We start from the raw sequence: 12,699 nt of genomic DNA on the forward strand, positions 1-12,699 counted from the left end.
GGATTACCAAATAATCCAAAAATTGTTGAAGGGAATTTTTCAAGAGTATAATTGAGAGCAGTTTATGAGGCCTGTCAAACTGAAAAATCGTTATAAAGGGTCTTTGCTCAATAATGATAGCTATCAATACCGACTTTTAAAGACTTCAACGGCCGGCCGGCTCACGTTTCACGGTTGTATATTTTCCTCATTTCATTTCCATGTAGAATCTAAAAAACACAACTAGTAATTACCTTCTTAGTGTCCTCGTAGTTTTTTAATAACCAAGAAATATGAAATTACAGGATTACCTAATATTTTTTGGCTGAACAAAAAGGACTTTATTTTTCATTTCATTCTTTTCCATCCCATTTGAGCGTTGCTATGATTACTGTGTGGTATTGCCCGAAACGTTCTGCGGTAAAGAATTTCAAGTTAATTCAATTTACAGTGTCAAAATAGCTTTTTGTACCATACAAGCGATAGTAAAGATCTCTTGATTCGTGCAACATTACTGTTGAGGAAATCTAATAGTTCTATAGCTTACCTCATCACTTCAGGTAATTGCCACGCCTTATTAATTAACTGTGTTCGCTTGAACCACTTAAATTAGCGGTTTAAGTATGTTGTAACTAAATAATTTACTGTTAGGTTCACAATGAATCATATATGGCCAGTACCCGTATTTTCTCTTGTATATCACAAACATCAGCTTCATGCTTAGCATAACAAATATTACATAACATTATTATATATATTATATTAACAAATATTGCGCTCCCTATAGCAGAATTTCAAAGATTGCTTCCTTGTCTTCAGGAAACTTAATGCCCTTTTCTTTAAACTTCTTTTTCAGAATTCTTCTCTTGCCTGTCCGCTATATGATCGGTAATATCCATATGCTATATACTGTTACGGGTGCAAGTACAACAAGAATCAATCGTTCGCTCCTTGGAGTCAGGCAAATATCAGCCGACCGCTCAATGCAATTTTATCACAGATGGAGAGATAGAAAGGAAACGCTGAATATGTTTACGTTTTTATTTTTTCCTGTCTTTCTATTAATGTTACTGATCTCTCTGACAAATTCTTTCGCCTCCAATATTTACTTAATGTGGAGTAGAGATATGAAAATTGTTAAATTAAAATTTTGCTTCTGGTTGCCTTTTCCCGAAGGCTCCAAACTGCATAGCTACGTTATCAAATAAACATGCCAAGGACTGTACGGAATTGCGGCTTTCACCATAATCGTGGGTTCGTTCCTCCCTTAATTTCTATTTCCTTTTTTCACGAAAATAGCACACCGATTATCAGCCGCTCGTTCACTGTTCCTGGACATGCTACAATATACTTGGGTAATATGCGGGCCCATACTTTTCTGAGTCGTTGGTTTTTCCTGTATTTACATCGTTCGTTCGTTTAAAAGGAAAGTTCAATATGCATTTCTTAAAATACTTTTTATGTGTTTATCAGGTTAGGTATTGTACAGTTTTTTTAACAGCTGTGAACAAGTTAAGCAGCACATGGGTGCACTGTAGGTGTACGAAATGCTGGAGCTCACTGTTGAGGACGGGGCTTGAGTATGAGTCTTCCTGTATCGTCACAGTTCATATTAAATTCCTCGAGAACGTTGCGTGCTCGCTGGATTATAATGGCCGGCATCACGACGCGCCGGTGAACGCCGCATGCAAATAACGCCATTAACGTTATTACTGATAGGGAAAAGAACCAGTGGCTATGAAGCGAAGCTGACAGCGAAACCCGCGACGTTTCGGGATCGAATAGCCACATATTTGCACCTGGAAACAAAACAAGATCAAAGTTACAATGGAGAAGAACATACTAGCAGAGTTTCTAATGTAGTCGTGCGGGTTTATCAAAATTACTTATCATTTAGAGATAAGAATATATGAATTTCTTTATTAGGAAAGAAATGTTTATATTAAATGTATCAATTCTGACTTATATAAGTGAGTGTTAGTTGAGCGTTTGGGTTGTCTTTTATTTTATACAATGATTCCTAACGGAATTGTATTATAATAAGAACTGCACGAGTAAAAAATTTGAAACGATGTATTCTGTAAACCTATTATTTTTACTGTCGGCATGTCAAAAAAATTTCAGCTTATCATTTACTCACCAGAAACAACACACAAAACAACAAAGGCCAGCAAAGCTCTCCATTGCGTTGTTGGAGGCTGAAGGAACTGAACGATTTCGGTCAGACGGCGCTCGAACGCCTTCAAATCTGCAATCATACACAGGAATAGTTCACTAAAAACTATAGAAAAGTCATCTGACGTTCAAGTTGTCAATTGTAGGTGCAGTATTAAGGACTATCTTTGAGGTAGATGTAAATTATAGGACTCTTTAAGCAAAAAATTTACAGCTCCGTTCAATAATAAAACAATTAAAAAAATGTAACCAAGGGTCATTGGTTTATCTCATTAGAAAAGTATTAAATAGTACCACTTGGGTGCCCAAAAAGAAGTTTACGAATTCTAAGATATAACTACAATTAGTTCAAGAGATAAATGTGAAAGCATTTTCTTACACACTGAAACATTTTACCGTAAAACTTTATTAGACCAAGCTCATAATTTATAGCAGAATAGGCATCGGTATAATTGAAACGTCCTGAAACCATCTACAATGAAACAAGCACTGCATGCCAGACCTCAACAACAGACGTTCGAAAAGAAACTTTCCTTTTTTTTCGTAGTTAAAACGATTTGACAGACCTGTATCAAAATCTTTGCTATTATAAATACTTCACGCATTTTTGTGTGACTCAGAAAATAAACAATTTTTATTTTTATTTAAATATCGACAAAAATTAATTGAAGAGGAACTGTTAGATTCATTCCTAAAATTATTGAAAATGTAACTGTACAAATAAACAGCAGTATTTCATTATCAACCCACTACAGACCAATCTTGCACAATCGCATGCAGGATATAAGACTAGTTCCACGATCACGGTTTCGGTGATTTCAGGCTTACCTTCACAGGCTGTCTGTTCTAAAGTCATGGTCGTTCTTCACGAATCCCCAAAATGTGCTAATCAAGACCAACTTCATTCAAAGCACTTTAGAGCAGCACTAGTCACTGCTTATTTCCCTTTGGTGTTCGGTGGCGCCATAACGAGCAACTTCCAAAAAACGCCACAATCTTTTTTCCTTTAAATTGATTCGTGACCAGTGTTTTTCAATCAGCAGAGCCAGAACGCGAATATTTGTCGAAGACTCCTCTCCCTTTGTTTATTTCTCATTGTCAGCGGTTTGCGTACGATCTCGTTATCAATGGCTGGCATAACCTGGACACCTGCGTGAACATGCACACAGACACCCAGAAACGAGCGCTGCTCCATTCCACGTTCAGCTCAAGCAGACGGATAGCTAACGCCGCAGATTGAGCGACATTGTCCTATTCTCGCAGGTAGCCATAGAAGCTTCCCTTAGCAACGCGCACGATGTTATGGTTTTCTTAACTGTGACCAAAGCGGCAGAAGTTAGCTGGGCTATTTCTTAATTGCCTCATTTAATATCGTTGTGGTGAAGAAAATTACAAATAAAGAATAGTACGTAGGCAATCGAGTAGACAAAGAATCCTCTATGGTTGCTTGGTTTGAGACGTCGCCAATAAGCGCAATTTCGGGTGCTCTACGTGCACAGTACAGCTGCATAGAAATGCGTCAAATAATTGTATCATACTACCTTTCTCGGCTGTTGCCGGTTTGTCAGGATTGTGGTTTCATGAAATTTAGAGTAAAGAAAACTATATAAATTGCTCCGTCTTTTATATATACGCTTTTCTTGTTACTACTCCTTTTCCATAATAGTAACATAATTTTGTTTAATTTTTTGTGTAATTTACATTAATGACCATAGGACACCACGAATTGAGTTTGTAAAATTCTACGAGTATACTAGAACGGATGAATACACGGAAGGCTTACTGATACGACAAGTTTTTGCTTTAACGCTTGAATCATAGAAATGAGCATGACATCACACTGAACGATAATACTAAGCTAATGTTATAAAAAAAAATCTTTTAGATATTTTTTTTAGGAATAATAACTAAGGAGACAGATCGAATATTTTCATATCCTTCTAACTGCGCGCTAACTTCTAACTGCCTGCCTTAATGTCCTGCGATTTGTTTGCTATAAAAAAGTTTTCTCTGTGCCACAAATTGATCGGAATGGCTTCAGTGTTAACAACACTAGTATTTTGATATCGGCTTCAGTTTAATTTAGAAGTCAATTGTCAATTGAAGATGTCAAAATTTAGTTAGCCATATAGTATATTTCTATCCTTATTATCGCTTAAACGTCGGTAGTCTAGTTTTACGTTTATTATACACACCTAAATACATTTAAGAAACATAACAGCGTTTTCTATAATACATTATTTTATTCGTTTTTAGACATTATACACGAATAATGTTTTTTTTTTGATGCGCAAATCGACGGATCAAACTAAGTGGCGAAGTATATATATTTTTTGTTTATTTAATACGTATCGAACTAAATGATGTGTATTTAAGTGTCAGTGTTCAATGTTACTTATCATGAATGTATGCGTTTGTGTACGATGTAGTGTTTTTTGTATGTAATACAAGATATCTACTTGTTATTTACGGTGTGTTAAAGATATTTATATAGATTTATATTGTTTATTATTCGTTCTACAGATCCTTTACAGTAATAGTTGTCGTAGTAACCGTACGACAGTAGATATTTTATAGAAACAAAGAAATCCTTTATATATCGACACGGGTTGCTCAGCGCTCCATGCTAATGTGCGCTCCGTCATTGAATTTGGTGAGAAGTTTGACCATGCCAACCTGGGACTTTTCTCCTGGGATCCAGCTGACCCGTTGGTGGTGGCAAGTTGCATCAGACACCATTCTATTGTTATAGTTTTCTTTCTTGGCCGCGATGCAAGAAATCACAATTTTCCCCATACTTCGTTCGCATACACTTCCCTCTCGCTCTATCCACTTTCTCATGGTCAACACTTCAATAGGTGTTTTCGTTTTTCTATATGTGCGAAATAATTTTTCCGCATCGGCGTCCGGCAAAACACGCTTGGAAAAATTGATCTTATTTTGCCAGGTTCCATCTGTAGTTCTCACTCCTCCTCCTCGCTACTTGATGAGCTGGCGTGTACGAGTCGCTTCTTATTGGTTTTTACGTGTTTCTTGTTGCGACACACAGCAGCGTCCCCGCCGCCACCTGCGTCGTTAATGTCGTCCTCTGAGGAAGAACTTGACGAACTTGACGATGACGAAGTCGAACTAGAAGAGCTTGTCGCTGAGGCGGTTCGATCTCTTGGCTTTCCGTTGGTTCTACTCCCCTTTTTGTTTCGGCCATCGATTTTGTTGCCTTCAGTTGCAGGCTCATTATCGCTTGAAGATGACGTTGTTGATGAGGGTCCGTCGTGCGTTGGCTTTTTCGGGGCTTCTTCCTTGGCTTTGTCCTTATCTACGTTAGTTGCTGCTGGCACCGCATTGTCATCGGATGATGATGAAGATGTCGATGAAGAACGTCGGCGCGGCTTTCCCAACTGTTGCGCCTTGCTTTTTCTTGTAGCCGCAGCTTCATGTTCGTCACTGACATCGTCCGATGAGCTGCTACTGTCCCTTCTAGCAGCAGGCAGTCTTCTCCTTCTGGAAGATACATCCGAGCGATTCTGCCTACGGTCGGGATTGGCATCCTGGTAACTCTTAGGAAGAACCTTATCTGCTGAGCGCCGTTGTTTGTTTGAGGTGGAACGACTTCGTGAGCGGTGACGAGGAGATATGGAGCGACGATGCATCGCAGGCGACTTTCGCGGCGTGCGTCGGCCTGAGCGGGATCGACGTCTGGGTGATGCCCGTCGCCGTGGCGAAAAATCGTGTCGTCGCACTGGCGACCGTCTTCGTTGTGGCGAGCGGGACCGAGCGACTGGAGACCGTCTACGCGGTGAGCGGGATCTTCCCGCCGGGGAACGCTTTCTTACTGCCATGGGCGATCGCCGACGAGGAGAACGAGACCTGGCTGGGGAAAGCCTTCGTCGCGGGGATCGCGATCTGGCTACCAACGACCTGCGTCTTGGAGAACGCGATCGCGCAATCGGTGAACGTCGACGTGGAGATAGTCGACGTCGATCTCTCGACCTTGTTCGCCGTCGTTGAGTAACGTGCCGCTCCACTGATCGTCTCCGGTCACGAGAAATGCTCCGATTATTCCTTCCACCCCGGCATCGGCTTGCATCGCGTCTACCACCACCACTCCGCAAATCTTTTCGGAATCGGGTTCGGCTTCCGTCTCTCCGGCCTCGGGATCGACTGCGTTCCTTCTTATCACGTGATCGACTCCTATCCCGTCGTACTCGAGACCTACTCCGTTCTCTTTTGCTTCGTGAGCGGCTGCGATCCCGCTGATCGCGGGAGTGTCTTTGCTGGGACCTTGACAGGCTTCGAGATTTGGCACGGTGCTCATCATGCGATGGCGATGATTTTCTTTGTGGGCTTCGAGAATAGCTACGGTGCCTTCGGGAAGGTGAGACTGGGCTAGACGACTTCTTCCGAGATTCGCTGCGCCGTCGATCCGCTGCCTTGTTTTCTGGACAACTTTTATCCTCAGATTTGTCTCGTTGTTGTTCTTCAGATGCTTCTCGCTGGTCGTCTATGCGAAGTGATTCCTTTTCTTTCGCATCCCTTTCATCTCTTTCTATAATTGGCTCCTCGGGGATCACCGTTTCAGTTCGTTCTTTCGGTTCAACCTCTCGCATTTCGATATCCGATCTCTCTTGCTCCGATTCTTTGCGTGGGTGCGTGTCCTCAACGTTATAGTCATCTTCACGTGACAAATCTTTGTCCTCGTTACATTTCATATCTTTTTCTTGATCCCTATTGGGATTTTCGTGAACTTCAACTGTTTCAAATACTTCGACTTGTACTGGCCGTACCTCATCAGTCCTGCTGGGCTCTTTAGCTTCTTCTGAGGAATTCCGTTTTAAGCGATGTATCCTCGAGTGCTTATCGCGGTCCTGATCGCGTGAGCCTCTTTGTTCGTGTTCAGCATCGGATGAAGCTGCTCCAGTATTCTCTTCCATCCGGCTCGAATCCCCCTTAGGCGAAACAAAATGGCTGCTCTTCTTCGCATCTCCACTGTCTACAGATGATACACGGTGGTCTTTGCTACGGTCAGAGCGCACATCAGGAGATTCGTTAGGACTACCTTTTTGTGAGGTATCCGAATGTTCATCATCTGATGTAAATTGATGATGTTTCTCCCGTCGATCGGTACGGTTGTCGTCAATATCTTCATGCGCTGTGTCACGATGGCTATTGTTAAAAGAAGTTTTTTCATCACTTGAAGAGTCGTGACGGCTTTTGTCCTTACGTGCTGAACGCTTTTCTGGAGTAGTATTCCGACGGTTCTTTTCCCGGTGCTCGGAGAGCTTTTCGGGTGAGTCGTGACGATTACTTTTCTCTCTACGTTTTGAGACGCTATCCGGCGAAAAGCGATCACGGCCTCGTTCTTCAACGTCTGAGCTCTCATCATGTCGATCACGCCATTGATCTTTTTTGTGATCGGATTTGTCGCTGGACGAGCTTCGCCGCGAATCCTTATTTTTCCCTCGTGTCCGCTCATCTTTCAAAGTTTCAGGTCGACCCCCCTTTTGCTTTCGGCTCACGTCTCTTTCACCGGAAACAGCACGTCTAGACTTCTCACTGCATTCATCAGAGGAAGACCGATGGCGGTCCTTCCTCTTCAAGTATTCTTTGTTTTGTTTTTCTTCACGTCGTATCCTAGATTTGTCACGGTCCGAATCAGAACCATCGTTACTAGACGAATCTTGCCTTTGCCCTCGGATCTGGGGTGATTTGCTCCTTTTTCGAAGTTCACGGTCCTCTCTAACTCGGTCCGACGATCTGTGAGCGCGGTCTTTCTTCCGGTATTCTTCGACGGCGCGTTCTTCCTTATTTCTTTCGATGTCATGTTTTTTCTTTGACTTATCAGTATCTCGCTTTCTCGAGGGCTCATCATCGCTCGAAGAATAATGTCTCCTTCTGTGGGTGTGAGGCGATGGACTACCCCCTCGTATTCTTTGGTCGGTTGTGTTATTATTTTCACTGTGGTGTTTCTTCTTGGACTTAGTAGTACCATCAAGACGTCCCTTTGTGCCTTCATCACTCGAATCACGTGCACGTGATCTTTCGGCCTGGGGGGACGAACTACCCCATGTGTTACAATGACTAACTTCTTCCTCAATTGCGCCACGTCGACTAGGCGACTTTCTTGAATCCGTGCGAGAACGACCGCCATCGCCTTTACCATCTACTTGTCGTTTGGCCTCCTGGCCTAGCGAAGAGTCTCGCCTGTGCCTTTTTTGACTTTTTGCAGAATTTACTCGTCGGTTTCGTTTTTCGTCTCCTCTTCCACCGCCATTAGCAGGCGACACATGGCGGAGTTTACTATGCGCTGTGATTTCGTCTTTTTTGCGAATCAAATGGTCTTCTTTGCTTCTATCCTTGTCTTTGTTAGAATGCGATCTCTTCTTGTTCTTATTCTGTTCATTCGCCGATTTGCTGTTATCCTTATTCGAAGATGACTTCTTTCTGATATTCTTCCTACGCCTACGTTTCTTATCCTCATTATCCTCCGATTCGGAGTCACTGGACGATGATGACGAAGACGACGACGACGAAGATGAAGACGACGAGTCGGAGGTCGAACTTGACGAAGATGAACCCGATGACGTAGAAGAATCCGATGAAGAACTCGATGATAAAGTAGATGATGAACTCGATGGAGAATTTCGCCGCTTTTTCTTGCTGCTGACTGGTGCAGCCGCAACGGAGCTCTTTTTCGATTTTTTCGACAACTTTTTGTTTTTTTCGTCTGATTTTTGTTTCTTTTTTGGTGGACTTGCTCCCTCTTCCTCAGTGTCCCCACAAGCGCCCATATCAACAAAGCCCCGCTTCTCGCGAAGTTTGCGCTGTTCTTCACGCTGCCGCTCCTTTTCTTGGCGTTCTTTTTCAAGTCTTTCTCTCCGAGCATTCTGATCGAAAGACGAACCATCAATGAAGTCTTTGTCGATTCCGAACGCTTCACGGAGTTTGTCATTTTTTAGCTGGTTCGCCTCGGCGATTTCGTGGCTTTCCTTGGCTAGTGGTCTCCCAAGTTCGTCCAAAGCGATTTTCGGTCGCTTATCCGCCTCTTTCTCATATTTCTCCATAAGTTTCTGGCGGTACCGAACAACCTTCTTCTGCACCTCGTCTTCAGCGTAACCTTGCTGCATCATCTGTTCTTCATATTTGACACATTCAATTTCGATCTGCCGTCGGCGGTTATGCTCCAGAATGGCAAGGTTTGGCTTGCTATTGAGTTGGCGGTCCAATTTTTCGATATCTTCTTCAGTGTTGTATTTCACTTGCTGCCGATTGCGGTTCACAAAGCCGAGGTTGCGCTGTATATACCCATTGGTACCGCTGCCTCGGGCAGTCTGTAGTCCGACTCCGTTATACATGATTCAAGGCAGTCGGGACCTCGGGGTCAGCGGTCCCCAACTGATGTTTCACTGAAGGGTCTCGTCAGTACAGCACGGGGCCTAGACAGACCACTTATAACCACAAACAAGCACAAGGTGATTATATATTATTACGACTTACAGATAGGCAAGACACGACCAGCATCAGCCGCTTCACACAGAGTGATTCCCCGATAACACTGTCTAGACTGAGCGGCAACAACACCAATTCGCCGGAGGAGAAGCACAACAATGAGCGGACGCACAGCATAGAAGGCTCGTACTTTCTGCTAAGTGTTGGGCGCGAGCTAAATTTATCTCCATTGTGCTCTCTGTTATGTTGATAGATGATTGACGGAGTGTTGCAAACGTGTATCGAAGAACAGTTTCCGGATAGAAAAAGAAAGAACCTTTTCGATTGTGAATGCGCGTATCCTTTGCACAACTGGCTACGAGAAAAAGCAGCTCAATTCAAACAATTGAGTCGATACAACCAGCAAATCCATCAGATGCTGGTCAATAGAGTATCTGGAAATTGCATGTGACTCTTGGTTTTTCTAGTTTGTTGAGCGGTTAAATTGAACACATGCTATATAAACATGACCAAGTGGGGGTCTGCTGTTTTATAGAGATCCCTTCTGGTCGCTATCCACTCGATCCTAAATTTGATCATATCGTTTAAGCGATGCAAACTGTTAGCAATGTGTAAGGTTGGGTCTACGAGCTATTGGAAGATGAGGTATGCTTAGTAAACATTCTATGGTACTACTGCCTGCCAGTTAAATAAATGGTCTAATTGTGTACGAGTATTGTGAAGCAAATCTACACTGCGTTTGAGTACGCTCCTGTGATAAACACGGATTGACGTGCGAATTTTTCGACTAAGAGGCTGGAGAGTTGTAGGTCAACAGAATCGAATGCACTCAGTAAAACCTAGCGTTCAATATTAACAATCCAATGAAGCACCCTACTGTGAATTTTCTATGAAGCTACTTGTATCTATTATATGTAGCGCACTGAAAATTTTAAGCATGAAAGTTCCGATTCTATTAAAATTTATATCTGCAAGTTTTATTTGGTTTTTTTTGTACTAATTATCAGAGTCCATTGGAGCGCAATACTGAATTACAAATGGAATCGTACGTTATATATAACAAAGGTTAATGTCAATTTATGACCTACTCAAGTAAAATTAGTTTTTTTTTTAAGAAGTTTAAGTTCAAATTGCGAACTTCAATCAAAAATCTATTTATATCTAAACCTAAACAGAAAGCTTTAAAAAGCATTAACTAAGAAAAATAGGAAATTGGTTACTTTGAAAGTGCTCGTCAACTGTACAAAAAATATTTTGTAATTCAATCGTACATTTGTTTTTCATGGATATGAACAATTTGGTATAGTTACGGATTTTAATTGTGAATTAATAAAAGTTTTCGCACATACGCACCAGTTGGCGTTCCATAAGACCGACGCCATTTCACTTTGTCCTAGCATCGAGGCCTCTTCGTGGCCTTTATCCATTTCAGCGGTCGCATCAGCAGAGAACGTTGCTCTGGGAGATCGTAAAGCCAGTTGCGTCATTTGCGTAGAATTCCCTGTCCGCTTTTTTTTCTGGTTTGACATCTCAAAAATCTGTCTGGCCCCAGGTGAACTTCCACCGGAATAATATTACGATACGGCGTTTAAGAAAACTTATCGCCATTGAGGTTGGGCTAGTGTCCGATGTTTAACTAGAGTCATTGTTAATGATACTAAATAGATGTACAAAACTTAAAGAGAGTGTCAAGTAAGTGTTTGAAGTTTAAGGAAAGCGATTGCTATCGGTGTCGTACGCGTAAAGAATCTATGATATGGGATCGAATCGAAGGTAGAAAAGAAATATTACATTGTATACAAACGTATGAAGTTTAAGGAGTGTGATTACTATTGAATTAATGCATTATCTTTTAATGCATGTCCGACCATTTATTTAACTAACACCGATATGGCATGAGTAATAGAAAATAATTATTGTAAGCATAGAAAACGTGCCGCGTAGCAAATATAATGGAGAGAATGACTGGCCAGCAAGCTACATCGTACGTGCACTGGAATGTAGGCGGCAAATAAATATTTTGAAAAATCCTTGATTCATGTTTGTTTTCATTTAACGATTAAGTAGCCTCTGCACTTAAACGACTGGATCCTTGTCCATAATTATTTGATTTAGCGTTGAAAAGATAAAATTCCTAGACAATGCGCATTATCTTGCCATATTTATTTTTCACTCTTAGCTATCAAGGTTCTTTCGCAGCTACCAATAAGCACAAATCAAACATTTCCAATTAAACAACTAGTTGCGCTTCATAAATACAGCCAATGCCCCTATCTGTTGATCGTGACCGTGCCTGAACCACTTGGTACTGCAGACCCATTTTGAGTCTATACACGCCCGGCGAATCGTAAAACTCTAGATGAGGCTGAGGAATGGATGATGATTATAACGGGATAGTGTTGATGAATAGAGAATATGGAATTGTCGCTTGCGCATAATCGAACGACAGTTGCTGACATTTTCTCGCAGCAGCGGTGGGATCTGCACTGCAGAACCAGGTCACACCTCGCTGCTGGACTGAAGGCCACAGATACGCGCAGAAAACCATGGTAGTCTGCGGCTTGAGACACTGAGGCCCGCCTGCAATATCCACTACTCATCTGCTTCGCCACTGATATAGGTAAGACCTTGATACAATACGGTTGGCTGAACTAGATTCAGGTCAACGTAAATGTACACTTAGGTGGTACACTCTAATCTAACGATAATGGACGGATATAATTATGTATTATATTATATTTTCGTTATCTTTTGAACCTTGCTTGCCACAAAATATAGCTTCCAAACAGCACAGAGTGTTTAAAAGACGTATCAATCATTATATCTTTTGCTTTAAGCAAATTTATCTAATTACAAAAACTAACGTCTCTAGTAGAAGTTTAAAAACAAATAGTGTTTTAAAAATAACATCAAAAGTCTTCGGTAAGCGCCTTCAATGTAGTTTTTTATTCGGTATAGAGGTCGCGTTTCAGCTATACACAATATTCTTACATTTATTATGTTTATTGCTAAAAAGCTCCACCGTAGTAACAGAACAAAACGTTTCTAATAGTGGTTGATTAGATAAACTCTAGATATTAAAAACATTAAACTTAATAA

General features: G+C 41.6%; 2 protein-coding genes across 2 annotated transcripts; both read right to left on the reverse strand.

Annotated features, from left to right (window-relative positions):
* Nucleotides 1-296: 296 nt before the first annotated feature.
* Cnep1r2 (CTD nuclear envelope phosphatase 1 regulatory subunit 2) lies at nucleotides 297-3,371 on the reverse strand. The gene is made up of 3 exons (XM_022836549.2): nucleotides 2,983-3,371; nucleotides 2,120-2,227; nucleotides 297-1,778 (listed from the first exon to the last, which is right to left on the reverse strand). Exons 1-3 carry the CDS (start codon nucleotides 3,008-3,010, stop codon nucleotides 1,537-1,539), a joined length of 378 nt encoding a protein of 125 aa, XP_022692284.1. The 5' UTR covers nucleotides 3,011-3,371; the 3' UTR covers nucleotides 297-1,536.
* A 1,003-nt stretch (nucleotides 3,372-4,374) lies between these two features.
* LOC111262349 (uncharacterized) lies at nucleotides 4,375-9,735 on the reverse strand. Its single transcript, XM_022836543.2, has one exon. The coding sequence runs from the start codon at nucleotides 9,504-9,506 to the stop codon at nucleotides 5,118-5,120; it is 4,389 nt and encodes a 1,462-aa protein (XP_022692278.1). The 5' UTR covers nucleotides 9,507-9,735; the 3' UTR covers nucleotides 4,375-5,117.
* Nucleotides 9,736-12,699: the final 2,964 nt, after the last annotated feature.

The sequence above is a fragment of the Varroa jacobsoni genome, unplaced genomic scaffold, assembly GCF_002532875.2.
Source record: "Varroa jacobsoni isolate VJ856 unplaced genomic scaffold, vjacob_1.0 scaffold_655, whole genome shotgun sequence".
In the NCBI taxonomy this organism is placed as follows: Eukaryota; Metazoa; Arthropoda; class Arachnida; order Mesostigmata; family Varroidae; genus Varroa; species Varroa jacobsoni.